General features: G+C 53.5%; 2 protein-coding genes across 2 annotated transcripts; both read right to left on the bottom strand.

Annotated features, from left to right (window-relative positions):
* Positions 1-11,896: 11,896 nt before the first annotated feature.
* On the bottom strand, positions 11,897-12,906 carry LOC135456004 (olfactory receptor 51E2-like). The gene has a single exon (XM_064729988.1). It carries the CDS (start codon positions 12,904-12,906, stop codon positions 11,956-11,958), a length of 951 nt encoding a protein of 316 aa, XP_064586058.1. The 3' UTR covers positions 11,897-11,955.
* A 3,846-nt stretch (positions 12,907-16,752) lies between these two features.
* LOC135455274 (olfactory receptor 51G2-like) lies at positions 16,753-17,788 on the bottom strand. The gene has a single exon (XM_064728785.1). It carries the CDS (start codon positions 17,774-17,776, stop codon positions 16,802-16,804), a length of 975 nt encoding a protein of 324 aa, XP_064584855.1. The 5' UTR covers positions 17,777-17,788; the 3' UTR covers positions 16,753-16,801.
* Positions 17,789-18,539: the final 751 nt, after the last annotated feature.

Here is an 18,539-nt window from a genome sequence, read left to right as displayed (position 1 = left end):
GGACGTTCCCTTCCTTTCTGTCCCAGGCAGCAGCATGTGCAGCTCATTCATCACAGCTTTGTGATGCTGTGGGAGCACAATCCATCATCCCGCTGGGCTGAACGTCCCACCATTCCTGAGCTGCATTCAGAGGGACTCAGGAGCGTTCCACCCTTTCTAAATCAGACCTGAAGCAAATCTGTGCTGACTGCAACTCCCAGCATCTTTTAGAGAATTTTTATTCAAAGGTTAGTCAGGAGCAGGTGAACCAGGGGACTATCACATGTAATTATTTTTATCTTGGCCTTATCCCCACACTTATCAAAATTGCTGGAGCAGATAAAGTCCCCAGTTCACTCCTTAGCACAAGCCAGAAATACTCTTTAGGCAGCTCTGTGCTGCCCCTGCCGGGTTATTTTCACGTATTTATAGGCAGGATTTGCACCTCTCAGGGGAATTCTGTCAGGAGTGGCAGCTCAGGGGCATTTCAGGAGCTGAGCTGGTGGGGCTGGACTGCAATGCCAGCACCAGCTGCCCTGGGATGTGCGTGCTGTGTTTGGCACTGCTGCAGGAGGGCACTGCCACTGCGCTGCTCCGATGGTTCAAACATGCCTCACGGCCTTGGGAGGGAAATAAAGATGTTGTTTTCTCCAGGAACTGCGTGGAAATTCCCGACTGCCCAGAGAATCTCTGCTCCTGCAGGGCCTGTTTCAGCTTTTGATGCTGTGTCATGCCTCGGGGATATTTGGACAGAAAATCTCCTTGCCTGTGGCACAGAGGGATCCTCACAGCTTCCCTGGGATGCTCTCAATGCCCCTGGCCAGAGCAGCAGGTGAGGCTGCAGGGAGGGCACCTGCAGCATCCCGACCTTTTCCCTGTCACTGCCACTCTCTGGTGTCATGGCAACACAGCAGAGCTGCAAACCCCTCAGAAACAGCATGGGGATGTGAAAAGGTTTCTGATCCCTCGGTGGCTTTGGAGGAAGGAAGGTTGGAGGCCCCAGAGGGACCTGTCAGAGCTGATTTGCCTCATTGTTCCACCCCCGTGCCTCCTCCCCTCTGTCAGTGCCCTTCCAGCCCAAATTCTCTGCAGCACAGACCCACACACTGCAGCAATCACTTTTCTGAGCTGCTGCTGAGCTTCTCTCCTGCCCCTGAGTCTCACCTGACTTGGGGTGAGTGCAGGATCTCACTGCCTGCACAGTGACCCGGAGACCAGACCCTCCTGCTCTTTGAGTTTGTTTGCAGTGTTTGCATGGCATCTCCCTCTGATGCCTCAGGTTTGGCTTTTCTATTTTTCACATTCTGTTCTGCTTTAGTGTGTGGGTCTGGGTTCATGTTAGGGGTTGGTGAGCTCTGTGCACAGAGCAGGGAGACAAAACAATTCCTGCTCCAGCTGGGCACCAAGGACAAATGACCCAAATCTCAGCCCAGGAGCACAAACCCCGTGGGCTGGAGAGAGAAAAACAAGCAGGGTGGGACTGCCTGGGCTGAAGCTGGAATGGGACAATGAACTGCAAGGTGCAAATGGAGCAGAACTGATCCCAGGGACAGAGCCCGTGCCCCCGTGCATTTTGGGGCCGTTTTGGTTCATCTTGGGTGCAGCCCTGGCTGGGCTCTGGTGCTGCCCAAGGTGCATCCATGGAGGAGATGCTGTGAATGAATCCCTGCTTTATTCTGGAGCTCTGCCCAGCCTCTGCCCTGGCTCAGCCTCACAGGGCATCCCCTGCACCTCTCTTTGCCCAGCTGAGGGCTGCTGTGCACACAGGGCACCCCTCTCCTTCTCCTCAGCCTCCCCAGCCCTCTCTGCACAAAGCTCTGCCATGGAAAACCTGACTCTTGTCCAGCTCTTGTCCAAGCCTGACTCTTGCCAAGCACGTGGAGAAGGGAGCGTGAGGCTCTTGCGGAAAAGCCCCCCAGGCTCACGGAGCCCCAGCTGTGACTGTGAAAAATGCCTATTTTATGACTGGCTTTTGGCAAATATTCAAATGAATATTAGATGTGTTGTGTTAGAAAGTTATGCTGTATTAATTACGTACTGTGTCAAATACAGTTTTGGGTTATAACAAAATGTTAAAATAGAAACTCTGCTATGTAAGATACTTTTTTGCTAAAAAAGGACTCGCACCAGATAGCAGCCACAGGACACCTGAATCTTTCAGAGAAAGAGAATTTATTGCTCCATTATCAGAAGAAATGAACTTCTTCCTGCCTCACTCAGCCCTGGAGACGCCGTCAGGATTCAGAGGAAGGAGCTGACACTGCCCAGGCAGAATCCTATGTTTGAATGGAATTTATGCATCATGGATGAGCTGTATGAATATGCAACAGGTTATTGTTTTTAAGGGTTAATCCTCTGTTAACGTGGGTCCTTTTTCGGGCTTATGTTGCCCAGAACAGGTACCCAGGCATCCACAGCTCTTTGTATTTATGGTCTCATATTGTCCTAATCCAAATTGTCCAAATTATTATTACCCTAATTGTATTGCTATTTTTATAATCAGTTTATTACTATTAAACTTTTAACATTTTAAACCAAGTGACTGGTGTTTTTCAGAGTGCCCCAGCAGCTCTGGCCTCACTGGCTCTGGCTGGGAGGGCTGGGGCTGCCCAGGCCTGAGGATCAGCACAGCAGCACCCAAGCTGGGGGCTCAGCCTGTGCCTGGCACCCACCGTGGCACTGCCTGGCACCCAGTGCTGCTGTGTCCCACGGGCACAGGCAGGAGGGCTGAGCAGTGCCCCTGGCTGGACCTGGCTGGGCACACCATGAGTGGGCAGGATCTATGCCCTGGGCACACCGTGGGTGTGGGTCACAGCTGCCCTCTGTGTTTCTGTAGGGCTGTTAAAGCCTCATTTCCACATGGAACATGGGCTGCCTTCTGCTGCACCAAGCTCAGTGCAGCCCCAACACCCCTTCTGCTGCTGTCTCTACTCTAAACCGATCCACAAGTGCCACCATCCCAGCAGGAGATGGAGGACAAGAAGAAGAAGGAGAAGAAGGAGGACAGGACACGTCCAGATTCCTCCATCTTGCCTCTTGAACCCCCATTCTAAATCCCCAAAATTCTACATTTTCACCCTGTGATAAATTCACTATCATTTCTATTCAAACCCTTGTGACCTGTAACTCCCCACACAAAGCTGGGAATTGTTTCCATGGGCTAAAATCAAAGGCTCAGGTGTCTGTGACTGCATGCCAAGGTCTCTGAGCCCCTGGCAGGGTCTGGAGCCATCCAGGGCAGCCAGAGCAATGTCCTGGGCTCTGACATGCTGGGAGCCCCCTGCTCCTTGCTCTGGCCTGCCAGGCCCAGAGGAGAACCCTGTGCACACACCAGGACCTGGCTTGGGGTCACCTGGAGATGTCCCTGCCCTGGAGACCTGGGTGTGGGGTCAGTGCTTTGTGGAGGAGGTTCCTGGATCCCTGCTGGGTGGGTGCTGTGAGCCCATCTTCTCTGCTGGCAGGGAGCCCCATCCCCACTTCACATCTATTCCTGTCACTATTATTATTATTTTTTTTTTTAATCATTTGCACCTCTATTTTTCCTCCATTCTGCGAAAAAGCCCCATGATGATCTTTTCCTTCCCCAAAAATACCCTTGGCACAGAGGCTGGGGAAGTGTCTCTGTGCCAGGCAGTTTGTGCCTCCCAGAGCTGGGAGCCCAGGCAGGGCAGCCAGGCTGTGCCAGGCACCCAGCAGCCTGTGGGTGCCAAAAAGCAGCTCTGGGAACATCTGCCAGCCAAAAGGCAGCTCTGGGAACATCTGCCAGCCCAGGGGTGGCAGGTTTGGGCTCAGCTGTACAAACTGCAGTTTTCCAGCAGGAGTGAAATCAGCAATAACCACACCACCCTCTCGTGGAGGGGAGAGCTCTGGCAGCTCCCTGTGCTCGGGGAGCGACTTCTGCATGCTGGGGAGAGAAGGTTTCTGTTGGAATTCAGGAATTCAGGACATCAAGGAATTCAGCACATCCCCCTGGCTGTCCTGGATTGCCCAAACCCCTGTCAGGGGGCTCAGAGACCCTGGCACAGAGCCCAAGACACCTGTGCCTTTGATTATGACCCATGGAAAAAATTACCAACCCTATATGAGGATCTGCAAGCCATGGAACTCTAAGTAGAATAATAATTTATTACAGGGTGAAAAATAGATTTTAGGGTTTTTAGAACGGGGGCTCAAGGAGCAAGATGGAGGAATCTGGGCACATCCAGCCTTTCTCCTTCTTCTTCTTCTTGGCCTCCATCTTCTGCTGTGATGTTGGCACTTTTGAGTTGGTTTAGAGTGGAAGCTCACTGTCTAACGTAGGTGATAGGGATTGGGAAGGAATTGTAAATAAAGAACATGTAGTTTTTAGTATAAAAACATGCACTGCCTCTGAGGGCTGTCAGTGTGCCTCTGTCTGACCTGCTGAACAGACCTCTGCAGGTCAGGAGAAAATATTTTATAGATAAGGAACAATAAACAACCTTGAGAATGAGAACTGAAGAGCTCTGACTCCTTCTTCGAGCGCCAGGCTGGGAACAGATATTTTGTGACACACCTGGGCTCACTGTGGGCAGCAGAGATCCCGAGGGATTTCACCCCATTTACCCACCTGGGCAGGGTGGACAATGGCAGGAATTGTTCTTCCTCAGGGGTGCCTGGCCCTGGTGCAGGGCCCTGCTCTGAGGGGAGCGGTCCCAGGTGGCTGTCACAGCCACTGATGGCACCATGGCACAGCTGGCACAGCTGGCACAGCCACGGGCAGTGCGTGCCACCCCTGCTGTGGATAAATGGTGAGCACAGCTCTCCCCAGCAAGGAAAAGGGTCTGAGGGCAGCAGCTCTGGGTGACAGGGCACCGTCCCTGTGACCCCCACTGATCCCCACTGCCCCCACAGCAGCACTGCCAGAGGGAGCTCGTGTTTGTGCAGAGCTGGCAGCTGAAAGCAGCCCAGAAAAAAAGCCCAGATCACTCTGCCTTAAATACAAATATTGAAACAGATCTTCTATATCCAAACTCAAACAGGAACATCTTCCCTCCAGGCTGCCAGGGAATGCCTTTGCATCCCCCTCCAACAGGTCCCCCAGGAATCCCAGGCTGGTTCTGTGCTGGTGTTTCTTCTTCTTCTTCTTCTTCTTCTTCTTCTTCTTCTTCTTCTTCTTCTTCTTCTTCTTCTTCTTCTTCTTCTGCTTCTTCTTCTTCTTCTGCTTCTGCTTCTTCTCTCTTCTGCTTCTTCTTCTTCTTCTTCTTCTTCTTCTGTCTTCTGCTTCTCTCTTCTTCTTCTTCTTTCTTCTTCTTCCTTCTTCTTCCCCCTTCCCCTTCCCCTTCCCCTTCCCCCCTCCCCCTTCCCCTTCCCCTTCCCCTTCCCCTTCCCCTTTATTTTTTGGCTGATGTGCCGTGTCAGATGATGCAAGGAGCTCATGCAGGAACGCTCTGCATGAGATGAGATCTGCTGCAGGAAGGACTTTCACAACTACTCAGCCTTACAGGGAAAATAATTAGTCAGGAGAGGATTTTTATTTAAATTGTGAAAGGATTTTAGCAGTGAGGAGTTTGACTCCTGTGAGGGGTGAGCTCTGCATTCCCAGGGGTGCAGAAGTCACACTGAATGCTTTTATGCCAGCTTTCATCCTACCATTGATGAAACCTCCTGGGCAGTGGTGACAGAGCAGAGAACCAAGGGATTTCTGCATGGATGGATCTCTTACACTCGGGGTAGGGAGGGAGATTCCTCCCTGAGCACTCACAGTGCCATCCCTCGTGGAGTTTACCCACAGCTGCAGGAAACTGAGCACAGATTGAGGCACAGACAGAGTCAGAAAGGTGGGAAAAGCCTTTAGAGTGATCCTGTTGAACCCATCTGGGTCAGGCTGCCTTGTGCTGGGGGAGGATGAGAACCCTGTCCCAGAGCTGCTCACACAATGGGGCGCAAAGTGGGGCAGGAGGAGGTGCAGATGGGGCAGGAGGAGGGGCAGGGGGGGCAGGAGGAAATTCCTTGCATTCCTTCCAGAAGGATTTTCTGAGGAAATCCTTTCTTCTATTCTTTTAGTATAGTTTTAATGTAATATATATCATAAAATAATAAATCAGCCTTCTGAAACATGGAGTGAGATCCCCGTCTCTTCCCTCATCCTCAGACCCCAGTGAGCACCATCACATGGAACCTTCCAGCACCTGATGGAGACCTGCAGGCAGCAGAGGATGGGCAGTGCCCCAGAACAGAGCCAGGGAGCTTTGCAGTGCCCATCCCTGCAGGTGTGCCCTGGAGGTGGCACTGAGTGCTCTGGGCTGGGCACAAGGTGCCCGTGGGGCACAGCTGGCACTGCATGGGCTGGCAGGGCTGTGCCAGCCCCAGGGATTTGGGGGGTTCTGGTCTCATGGACCCCCCCAGGCTCTGATGCAGCCGGGCTGGGCTCTGGTGCTGCTGCATCCCCACAGGTGTCACCCCTGTCACCCTGTGACCATCCCAGCACAGCCACCAGCCCCAGCTGGAGCTGGAACCCTGACAGGCGCTGTGGCTGGGGGCCACCTGCACCCTGGGGACATTCCCCATTTTTTCCAGGTGCATTTAAACATCGCAGGAATTGCAAGTCTTGGCAGTTTTCTTCTTTGCTCCTCCCAGGCAGCTGCCTCTGCTGATGGTGCTCTACCTAAAGGTTCGCTCACCCGTGGGGAGCGGAGGGAACGCAGCTCCAGGCCAGGGCAGTGCGGGGCTCCCCCGGCCCTTCCTGCAGAGCAGGATCGCTGCCCCAGCCCTGAGCACTCACCTGCCTCTCCAGGGGACGCTGCTCTGCAGAGACCTGAGGGGTTTTTCTGCCTGACACACCAATCCCAGCAGGGAGCTCTGCATCTCCCCGATACCTCAGGCTAATTAGAGACAGGAGCCAGAGAACGTGGCAGCTTTTAACCCAATAAGTGCTGATAACCTCGCAAACAGGGCTGAGTTTTGCTGTTCTGTACCTGGTTTGTGCCAGTGTTTTGATTTGGAGGAGATCTAAGAGCCATCACAGCATTATAGAATGGCTTGTGTGTGAAGGAGCCTGATGGATCATCGAGTTCCACCCCCTGCCATGGGCAGGGACACCTTCCACTAGGCCAGAATCCCAAATCCCTGGGGCTGGCACAGCCCTGCCAGCCCATGCAGTGCCAGCTGTGCCCACCTTGTGCCCAGCCCAGAGCACTCAGTGCCACCTCCAGGGCACACCTGCAGGGATGGGCACTGCAAAGCTCCCTGGGCAGCCCCTGCCAAGGCCTGAGCTCCCTTTCCATGGGCAAATTGCTGCTGCTGTCCCAGCTGAGCCTGCCCTGGCCCAGCCTGAGGCCGCTCCCTCTGCTCCTGTCCCTGTTCCCTGGCAGCAGAGCCTGATCCCCACCCGACCCTTCCCCAGCTCCATTGCCCTTCTCTGGGCAGCTCAAGGTTAAATGTGGGGTTAATTGCTGGGTTTGCAATTGAGACTGTTGCAGTGTGTACTAATGATCCTTTCCACACAACAGCAATCTACCCCTGCTTGGCCGCTTCTCATCCCCAGCTCTAACCCAGGCGTGGAGAGGGAAGTCAGGAGCACCAAACCCATGGCACAGATGGAGGATGATGATGCAAGGAGGCAGATTTGGGAACCTGAACCGTGTTTGTCCAGTTCACTTGGGCTGGGTGTCACCGAGGAGAGGAGAGGAGAGGAGAGGAGAGGAGAGGAGAGGAGAGGAGAGGAGAGGAGAGGAGAGGAGAGGAGAGGAGAGGAGAGGAGAGGAGAGGAGAGGAGAGGAGAGGAGAGGAGAGGAGAGGAGAGGAGAGGAGAGGAGAGGAGAGGAGAGGAGAGGAGAGGAGAGGAGAGGAGAAGAGAGAGGAGAGGAGAGGAGAGAGGAGAGAGATCTTCTAGGAGAAGATAGGATGCCAGGAGATGTTCCAGGAGATCTCCCACTGCTACAGCCCCGTGTGTGTCCTTGCTGCCTCTATTGCCACCTCTCCCATCCTCCTTTTTCCTCGCTCAAACCCTTCCCTTTCCAGTGAATGAGCCCAACCCTTCCCAGCTGAGCTGGGCCAGCCCCAGCTGTCTCTGGCCCTGCTCACAGAGGAGATGTGAGCTGGGTGTGCCCACGGTGAGGTTGAGGTTTTCCTTCTGCTGCAGAGGCGCCCTGGGCCCTCAGCACTGGCCATTCCAGGAGGAAGGTGGCTGCTGTGTTCTTTGTGAACAAGTGCCACGTTCCAGCATGTTCTGTTCCCCAGCAAAGCAATGACTGAACTTTGGAAAACAAGCTGTGGGTGAGTTTTATCTGCGCCCAGGAGAAATCAATCCAGCATGCCTTCCTGCTCCCAGCCTCTATTAACTCTCTGAGAAATAAATGACTAGAAAATACAATACAGCATTCCGGGGTGGTTCATTCATTTTTCTTTATTAATTTTTTTCTCAGCACAAGAGGAAATAAAGGAACATATGGGGAATGAGCAGGAGCCATTTCTCAGTGCCATGGCCACCTGAAAAGGGTTTAGACCCATAATGCCTCTGAAAAATTCATTCACATTTCCCAAATCACATTAGGCAGGTACAGATTGTTTTCATTTTTACGAATTATTTTTACCCTTCCAAGCTCTATTAAACCAGAATATGCCAAAAATGACAGGGAACAGAATTGCCTTGAAGTCCCAGATGAGAACCGTTTGCAACTCGCCTAAATGAAAGAATTTATTTTGAAATAAATTGGGGTTGGATTTAGCAGAAAAGGTTATGCCAAGACTGAAGCTGTACCAGCACAGACTACAAAAATGAGGCTTGTTTTGCCCTCAGCATTGGCTGGAACTGGGAATAAACTGCACCAAACTGCACCAAACACTGCAGCACTGGGGCCTGGCAGAGCCTTTGGTGACATCTCCCATCTAGAGATGGACAAGGGACAAGGACCCTGAACTCTGGGAGCTGGCCTCTGTCCTGGAGAGCCAGACCATGGGCAATGGCTGAGGGAGCTGGAAGGGGCTGCAGAATCCCTGAGGAGCTGGGAAGGGGCTGCAGAATCCCTGAGGGAGCTGGAAGGGGCTGCAGAATCCCTGAGGGAGCTGGAAGGGGCTGGAGAATCCCTGAGGAGCTGGGAAGGGGCTGCAGAATCCCTGAGGGAGCTGGGAAGGGGCTGCAGAATCCCTGAGGGAGCTGGGAAGGGGCTGCAGAATCCCTGAGGAGCTGGAAGGGGCTGCAGAATCCCTGAGGGAGCTGGAAGGGGCTGGGGCTGGAGCAAAGGAGGCTCAGGGGCCCTCGTGGCTCTGCACAAGGCCCTGCCAGGAGGGCACAGCCGGGGGGGTCGGGCTCTGCTCGCAGGGAACAGGGACAGGAGCAGAGGGAGCGGCCTCAGGCTGGGCCAGGGCAGGCTCAGCTGGGACAGCAGCAGCAATTTGCCCATGGAAAGGGAGCTCAGGCCTTGGCAGGGGCTGCCCAGGGAGCTTTGCAGTGCCCATCCCTGCAGGTGTGCCCTGGAGGTGGCACTGAGTGCTCTGGGCTGGGCACAAGGTGGGCACAGCTGGCACTGCATGGGCTGGCAGGGCTGTGCCAGCCGCAGGGATTTGGGGTTCTGGGATGCTAACAGAGACCCTGGGGTCTGACGGAGTGCAGGTCAGAGCAGGGCTGCTGCAGCCCCCCTGGTGCCACCCCTGGGCAGCCAAACCCAGGGTGACCAAAGGGGAGCTCAGCCCTGCAGCCCCTCCCTGAGGGATCTCTGTGTCTGCCCCCATGGGAACATCCCTGATTCCACCTCGAGTGTGAAACCCCAGCTCATGGTAATGAGAGCACTGAGAGGGTTCCCATCAATCCATCCACACCTCTCCAGGTGCCAGGGGATGGTGCCACACTCTGCTCAGTGGTGCTAGTGACAGGACTTCGTTTTAGGAATTCCCAGTGTGGAACACCTTTGGCTTGGCAACGAGACTTCCTTCAGCTTGGAATCATCACTGACATTTACAACTTGCTTATTTTTTTCCCTTGAGATGTTTCCATTTTATTGAATACAATTACTAATTTGAATTATTTGTTACAATTGCTACCAGTAACTCTGAGTCTGAAGTTTTTCCACAGTATCTGCTATGAGGAGATTGAGGGGTCTTGACAGAGCACCCAGCAGGTCAGAACAAGACCACAGAGGTGGATGTTCTTTCTCTGAAATGCATTTCTGCATCTGTAATGTCACTTTGGACAGGCGTCCTGTAATTATTTTACTTAAAGAATGATGTTACATGCAAGCTTTCTGGCAATACTTCTGGTATGTGACTGTACTCAATGTGAAAACAAGGAATTAACTAAATCATCCCAAACATCCAGGATTTTCTCTGCTCTGCCATGGTTAGAGGTGAGAAGGGAACCAAGAGGAGCAATGTTAGGACATCTGTGTGAGTTTGCTGAGTCACTTTTCCCTTCTTGTGGATCCTGCCAGGTTTGGATTTAGATCATTGCAGTAATTTCTGAGTGTGCTGAGATTGGGATTGGGTTTAGATCATTGCAATCATTTCTCTGTGAGTTTGGTGAGGTTGGGATTGGGTTCAGATCATTGCAGTCATTTCTCTGTGAGTTTGGTGAGACTGGGATTGGGTTTAGATCATTGCAGTAATTTCTCTCTGAGTCTGGTGAGATTGGGATTGGGTTTAGATCATTGCAATCATTTCTCTGTGAGTTTGGTGAGGTTGGGATTGGGTTCAGATCGTTGCAGCCATTTCTCTCTGAGTTTGGTGAGATTGGGATTGGGTTTGGATCATTGCAATCATTTCTCTGTGAGTTTGGTGAGACTGGGATTGCTTTAGAACATTGCAGTCATTTCTCTCAGTTTGGTGAGACTGGGATTGGGTTTAGATCATTGCAGTAATTTCTCTCTGATTGTGGTGAGATTGGGATTGGGTTTAGATCATTGCAGTCATTTGTCTCTGAGTTTGGTGTGATAGGGATTGGATTTAATCATTTCAGCCATTTCTCTGTGAGTTTGGTGAGAGTGGGATTGGGTTTAGATCATTGCAGTAATTTCTCCGAGTTTGGTGAGACTGGAATTAGATTTAGATCATTGCAGCCATTTCTCTCTGAGTTTGGTGAGACTGGGATTGCTTTAGATCATTGCAGTAATTTCTCTCTGAGTCTGGTGAGATTGGGATTGGGTTTAGATCATTGCAATCATTTCTCTGTGAGTTTGGTGAGAGTGGGACTGGGTTTAGATCGTTGCAGTCATTTCTCTGTGAGTTTGGTGTGATAGGGATTGGATTTAATCATTGCAGTCATTTCTCTATGAGTTTGGTGAGAGTGGGATTGGGTTTAGATCATTGCAGTAATTTCTCTGAGTTTGGTGAGATTGGAATTAGGTTTAGATCATTGCAGCCATTTCTCTGTGAGTTTGGTGAGGTTGGGATTGGGTTTAGATCATTGCAGTAATTTCTCTGAGTTTGGTGAGATTGGAATTAGGTTTAGATCATTGCAGCCATTTCTCTCTGAGTTTGGTGAGGGTGGGATTGGATTTAAATCATTGCAGTCATTACTCTGAGTATGGTGAGGTTGGGATTGGGTTTAGATCATTGCAGTCATTTGTCTCTGAGTTTGGTGTGGTAGGGATTGGATTTAATCATTGCAGTAATTTCTCTGTGAGTTTGGTGAGGCTGGGACTGGATTTAGATCATTGCAGTAATTTCTCTCTGAGTCTGGTGATATTGGGATTGGGTTTAATCATTGCAGTCATTTCTCTCAGAGATTGGTGAGAGTGGGATTGGGTTTGGATCATTGCAGTAATTTCTCTGTGAGTTTGGTGAGACTGGGATTTGGTTTAGATCATTGCAGTCATTTCTCTCAGAGATTGCTGAGAGTGGGATTGGGTTCAGATCACTGCAGTCATTTCTCTGTGAGTCTGGTGAGGGCCAACACTCTCGGGAGGAGTTTACAAGCCTGGTGGCCGCCCTCAGAGCACACGGAGAGGACAGTCTGGCACCAAAGGCTCTGATGTAAAACCCGGTGAGCCAGGGTGGGGACACGGGGCAGCGGCTGGGCTCGGGTCACCGGGGAGCTCTGTCAGTGACGCGGATCAAGCTCAGGATCGTCCTCTGGATCTGCTTGCTCCTCACCCCGTAGATGATGGGGTTGAGCACAGCGGGCACCAGGATGTAGATGTTGCCCATGATGATGTGGACCAGCGGCGCCAGGTCCTTGCCGAACCTGTGCACCACGGAGAGCCCGATCAGGGGCACGTAGAAGGCCAGCACCACGCAGATGTGGGCGACGCAGGTGCCGAACACCTTGAGCCGCTCCCTCCAGGCCGCCAGGCGCAGCACGGCCCTGAGGATGAGCAGGTAGGAGAGGCAGATGAGCACGGCGTCCAGCCCCATGACCAGCAGGATGGCGGTGAGCCCGTACACCACGCTGGGGGTGGTGTTGGCGCAGGCCAGGTTCATCACGTCCTGGTGCAGGCAGAAGGAGTGGGACAGGCGGCGGGGCCCGCAGAAGGGCAGCGGCAGCAGCAGCAGCGGCAGCGGCAGGAAGAAGAGCACGCCGCGCGCCAGGGCCAGCAGCCCCACCTTGGCCGTGGCGCGGCCGTCGAGCACGGCGGCGTGGCGCAGCGGGTGGCAGATGGCCACGTAGCGGTCGGCCGCCATGGCCAGCAGCACGGTGGACTCGGCGGCCGAGAGCGCGTGGATGAGGAACATCTGCGTGAGGCAGGCGCCGAAGCCGATGCGGCGGCTGCCCAGCCAGTAGAGGCAGAGGGTGCGCGGCACGGTGGCCGAGGCCAGCGCCAGGTCGATGGCGGCCAGCATGCACAGGAAGAGGTACATGGGCGCGTGCAGGCCCGGCTCGGCGCGCACGGCCAGCAGCACGGCGCCGTTGGCCAGCACGGCCAGCACGTAGGCCGCGCACAGCGCCGCGGGCAGCCACGAGTGCGCTCCCTCCAGCCCCGGCGGGCCGGCCAGCACGAAGGATGGGCTGAGCTCAGAGCTGTTGGAGAAGGGCATGGCCCCCAGGGACGCTCATGCCAGGCCCGGCGCCTCCTGCTGCGGGGGAAACACAAAGGGGACGGTTTACGAGCCCTTTCCCATGGCTCGCGATCCCACAGGGCCATTCCGGGGATGCTCGGAGCTGCCGCGCTGATGGAGCAGCTCCTCTCCGGGTTTTTTACCCCGTTATGGCTCTGAGCAGCAACATATGCGCTGACAAAATGCTGACATTTGAGTTCAGGAATTGCCTGAATTCTCTAAAAGGCAGAACACCGTAAAATCAACCTTTTCAATTATAAACCCATCAGCTGAACTTGTTTGCTTTTCTTTTTAAAGGACAAAATTAAAAATTATAACAAAAAACCCCGGCAGATTTTCAGTGCTTTCTGCAATACTTCAGTGCTGCCTGATTTTTTCCATATGTTCTGTGGTGGCCTGTCAGAAATGTGCTCAGTGAGGCTGGAGCTGGCAGTGCTGCCTCCCACGACCCAGCCCTCCCCAGAGCAGCTCACAGGCACAGGAAGACAGGGATCTTTCAAATGTTTTTGCACATACAAATCGGATTTTCATCCTATGAAAAACATGTATGGAAAAACCAGAATATCTGGAGAAGAAAATAATCAGATTATTTACCTTATTCTGTATTTGTAGGTTTTCCAGGAGTGCTGTGATCCAAGGATGATGGCCTGAAGATACAGAAAAAGCTTTGCTTTAGGTACCTTTCTATTTTCAGGCAGCAAGCTAGTACCTGGAATAAACCCACCATCCCTCCTGCCCTGGATGGGCAGCACAAGGTCAGGCTCAACCTGAGCTTTCTGGTTGTTCCTTTGTGCCCAATCTGTGCAAATCAACCATGCAAAGTGGCTCTATGGCAAGCCCTGCAGGTTATTAATGGAGTAATTCTATAAGTAATGTTGGGTTGTGAAACATGGGGTTTTTACTGCACATCTGTGCTGAAGAACTGAAATAGCACCGGGCTTTATTCTCCTGGTGTGGGGCTTTTCCATCTCGGGTGTATAACAAGGAGCACTCACATTGTAGCTTTTTATACCCGATTTACACTCAGTGTGGGAGGACTGCTGCTGTCACCGTGCCCAAAATCTATTCCAGGGATGGCGCTGTCAGCCAAGCACTTGGATTCAGACACAAACAGAATGAACAAGGAGCCCCAGAAATCACCAGCAGGTACTGAGGCACCTCAGCTGCCTGCCCTGATGGAGTTACCTGAGTCCCACTGGAAAATCCTGCCCTCCTGATCATTTCCCTGAGGGAGTGGGGCTGTGGGACAGGCACTGAAACAACCCCTGGTGCTGCAGCTCGTCTCTAATTCTCTGGCACTGATAAATGAGTCAGGTTTTCATGAGTGGCTCAGGATTTGGGATTGCTGGTGGGCAGAGCAGGTGCTGTGAGGGCCTGGAATTCTGCAGAGATGGAGGCTGCATCCATGCCTTTGAAACACCAGGAAATGCAGATTTATTTTCCTAGGGGGACCCAAGCAGCACCCCCAGCAGTAACCCACAGAATCACTGAGGTTGGAAATCCAGGGTCATTGAGTCACACCTTTGACCAATCCCCACCTCACTGAAGAACCTTGGAATGGTTTGGGTTGGGAGGAACCTTGAAATTCATCCTATTCCTTCTCCTGCCATGGCAGGGACACCTCCCACTGTCCCCAGTGCCCAGCCTGGCCTTGGGCACTGCCAGGGATGCAGGGGCAGCCCCAGCTGCTCTGGGCACCCTGTGCCAGGGCCTGCTCCCTCTTTCATTGCCCCTCCACCCTGCTCTCCAGCTGTGCTGACAGATGTGCTGATAAATGCCCCACACTTTGCCCTCCAACTCCCCCACAAACATTTCCTTACTGTGGCAGAGGCTCCTCAGGGTTTTTGTTTCAGAGCTGTCCTGGAGAACAGCAGCAGCCAGGAAACACAGCCATCCAGGGATGAACTCTGGAAGTTTTCAGAATGGGAGCAGACTCAGAATCTTCTCAGAATTCTCAATTTCAGAGTCCCGTGTGAGGATGCTGCACGCCAGGCCTCTCCACAGCAAAGCTCTCCTCTCCTGGCTGTTGTTCTCTTCTGTTCATTTCTCCTGCAAGCTCCAGTTTAGGTCAGAGGTATTTGAGCAGAGCTCTCCCCTTCCCAGTGCCAGTGGGAGCTGCTCCCCAGGCTGAGCTCCTGGTTGTTGGTGTCTCACCCTGGGCAGGGACCCTGGGACACAGTGAGATAATGAGCACAGCGCAGAGCAGGCAGTGGCCTGGGAATCCTCCCCTCAGGAATCCTCCCTGCCCTCTTGCTGCTGGTTTATGGAGCTGTTTCCGCATCATTTTTTTCTCTCAGTTTTTTTCTCTCCAGCTACAGCACATGTGGAGCAGAACAGAGAGTCTGATCTGGGCTGGTGAAGTGCTCAGTGCCAGGCAAACCAGGACAGTCCAGGGCTGGGATCCTGTCCTGGTGCCTTTGCAGCTTCATCCCTCCCAGGCAAACACTGACTGTTGTTGCTTCATCTCCACCATGCTCCAGACTGGCCAAAAGGTGGTTTGAGATAACAGAACTACAGCTCTGCCATTTGGAGAGTGAAATATTTACAGCTGGACGTGGCTGTCAGTGCTCTGGTGTGAGTGACGAGGTGGGGGATCAGTCACAGGTCTGGGAGAGCTTTTCCAACCCTGGTGGTTCTGTGATTCTGTTCTGTTACTTTGGGACACTTTGCTTGTGGGAGCCAGGAGAACCATGGAGAACCATGAAACCTCTGCCTGCCTGGCTGACACCCAGCTCCTCTGTGGGAGCCAGGAGAACCATGAAGGAGAACCATGGAGAACCATCAAACCTTTCTGCCTGCCTGATCAGACCCAGCTCCTCTGCGGGAGCCAGGAGAACCATGAGGAACCATGAAACTTCTGCCTGCCTGGTCAGACCCAGCCTTCTCTGTGGGAGCCAGGAGAACCATGAGGAACCATGAAACTTCTGCCTGCCTGGTCAGACCCAGCCTGCAGCAGAGCAAGGAGGCTGGGCATGCTGTATCTCCCACCTTTGGGTGTCCCTGGGGATCTCCTCCCATCCCTGAGGGGCACAGCCAGCACCAGCAGAGCTCAGAGGGAAGGCAGCAGCACCATGTGGGCCTGACTGTCAGGAAGTTTAGCCATTCCTACCATGTGTTTGAACTCTTCTCTTTGTTTGCAGGAGAGCTTCAAGCCCCAGCAAACCCCCAAGCCCATCCAGACACACATCTGGCTCATCCAGCCCCACTCATCTGCAGCACACCCTGAAGAGTTTAGGCAGCTCCAGCCTCATCTTTCTGCATCATACAGACACAAAAAAGGCTCCCTCAAATCTTATGACCTTTCACAAGGAATAGATGGATTTTATTGCAGATGCTGCACATACATGACACTCAATGCAGAACAATGAATGGGACATTAATTAGACTTGGCATGCTGGTAAGACTCAAAGGCTTCCAAAAGAGATGCACAAGCAGCTGTTTTCTCACTGGGGATGGGCACGGCACTCTGAACACATGGGTGATGGCTGAGCACGTTTTTCAGAGGGGCTGAGAGTGCTCTGGGCCCCCAACAGTGCTCTGTGCAGGAAGGGAGGAAAGCACCATGCCAGGACTCAACACGAAAGCTCACAGCTCTGGGCTGGGGGACAGCCCCCCAGGGGATCTGCAGCTCTTTCCTCTGGCAGCGACCTGCATGGATGGAGCACCAAGAGAGCAATCCACCAGCTCTGGGTGGGAAACCAGGCCAAGAGCTCTGAGCAAGGAACCAGCCCCAGGGGTCTGACAGAGAAACCAGTCCCAGAGAGCTGACAGACAGCCCATCCTAGGGGTCTGACAGACAGACAGCCCAGTCCCAGAGCTCTGACACACAGCCCAGTCCATCAGCACCTCCTGGCAGAAGCTCTGGAGGAGGAAGCTACCAGTGAGAGCCCCGCTTCCTGCACAGGGCCCTGAGCAGGGCCTCCCGGATGTGGGTGGATTTGATGCTGTAGATGACGGGGTTGAGGGCAGGGGGGATGACGAGGTAGGTGTAGGCCACCAAGGTGTTCACCAGGGGAGGGACGTTCTTCCCGAAGCGATGGATCATGGACAGCCCGATCATGGGGATGAAGAACACGAGCACAGCACAGATGTGGGACACGCAGGTGTTCAGGGCCTTCAGGCACTCCTCCCTGGTGGTGAGGCTGAGCACGGTCCTGATGATGAGGATGTAGGAGAGCACGATGAAGATGAAGTCCGTGCCCACGGTGGACAGGAGGACGATCATGCCGTAGAAGACGTTGACCTTGATGTCGGCGCAGGCCAGGTTCATGATGTCGGGGTGGAAGCAGAAGGAGTGGGACAGCTCGGTCCTGCCGCAGTAGGTCAGCCTCCGGAGCAGGAAGGGGATGGGCAGCAGCGAGAGCACACCCCTGAGCACGATGGCCAGGCCTATCTTGAGCACGGTGCTCCTGGTGAGGATGGCCGCGTGCCGCAGCGGGTGCGAGATGGCCATGAAGCGGTCGAAGGCCATGGCCAGCAGCACGGAGGACTCGATGAAGGACAGGATGTGGATGAAGTACATCTGCGCGAGGCAGGCGTCGAAGCCGATGCGGCGCGCGCCGAACCAGAAGAGGCCCAGCGTGGTGGGCAGGGTGCACAGGGCCAGCCCCAGGTCCGTGAGGGCCAGCATGCACAGGAAATAGTACATGGGCTCGTGCAGGCGCGGGGTCCTCCTGATGATGAACAGGATCACGCAGTTCCCCAGCAGAGCAGAGAGGTACAGGGCACAGAAGGGGATGGAGATCCAGGGGTGGAGGGCCTCCAGGCCCGGGATGCCCATCATGAGGAAAGCTGAAGGCTGATGGAAGGAGCCATTGAATTCCCAGGGGGTGTGTGAGTCATGCTCCATCCCAGCTCAGCTCTCACATGGCCTAGACCTAAAACAAACCAACGACACAAACCCCACAGTGCTGGACTCTGTGCTGAGCAGAGGAGCTGCACATCCCTCCAGCGGCCCACCAGCCTCTGCACGGATCCCTGAGCTGGCTGGGAACGGTGCCACACACAGCTCCTGTGCACCCATGTAACCCCAAACTGAGGGAAACACACAGCTCTTGTTCACCCATGTAATTCCAAACACACAGCTCCTGTGCACCCATTAAACCCCAAACTGAGGGAAACACACAGCTCCTGTTCACCCATGTAACCCCAAACACACAGCTACACTCCTGTGCACCCATGTAACCCCAAACACACAGCTCCTGTGCACCCATGTAACCCCAAACTGAGGGAAACACACAGCTCCTGTGCACCCATGTAACCCCAAACACACAGCTCCTGTTCACCCATGTAACCCCAAACACACAGCTACACTCCTATTCACCCATTAAACCCCAAACACACAGCTCCTGGTCACCCCAAACTGAGGGAAACACACAGCTCCTGTGCACCCATGTAACCCCAAACTGAGGGAAACACACAGCTCCTGTTCACTCATTAAACCCCAAACACACAGCTACGCTCCTGTTCACTCATTAAACCCCAAACTGAAGGAAAAGGATGGACAGCTTTTGTTGATAAAGAGGGGGGAAAAAAGAAATACTTGAAATGCTTTAAAATGAAAAGGAAACCATTCCACTGTTTCAGAGTCATCCCCAAATTCCAGAGTTTGA

The sequence above is a fragment of the Zonotrichia leucophrys genome, chromosome 1, assembly GCF_028769735.1.
Source record: "Zonotrichia leucophrys gambelii isolate GWCS_2022_RI chromosome 1, RI_Zleu_2.0, whole genome shotgun sequence".
Taxonomy (NCBI): Eukaryota; Metazoa; Chordata; class Aves; order Passeriformes; family Passerellidae; genus Zonotrichia; species Zonotrichia leucophrys.
The sequence above is the reverse complement of the archived record's forward strand: the minus strand, read 5'-3'. Positions and strand labels throughout refer to the sequence as shown.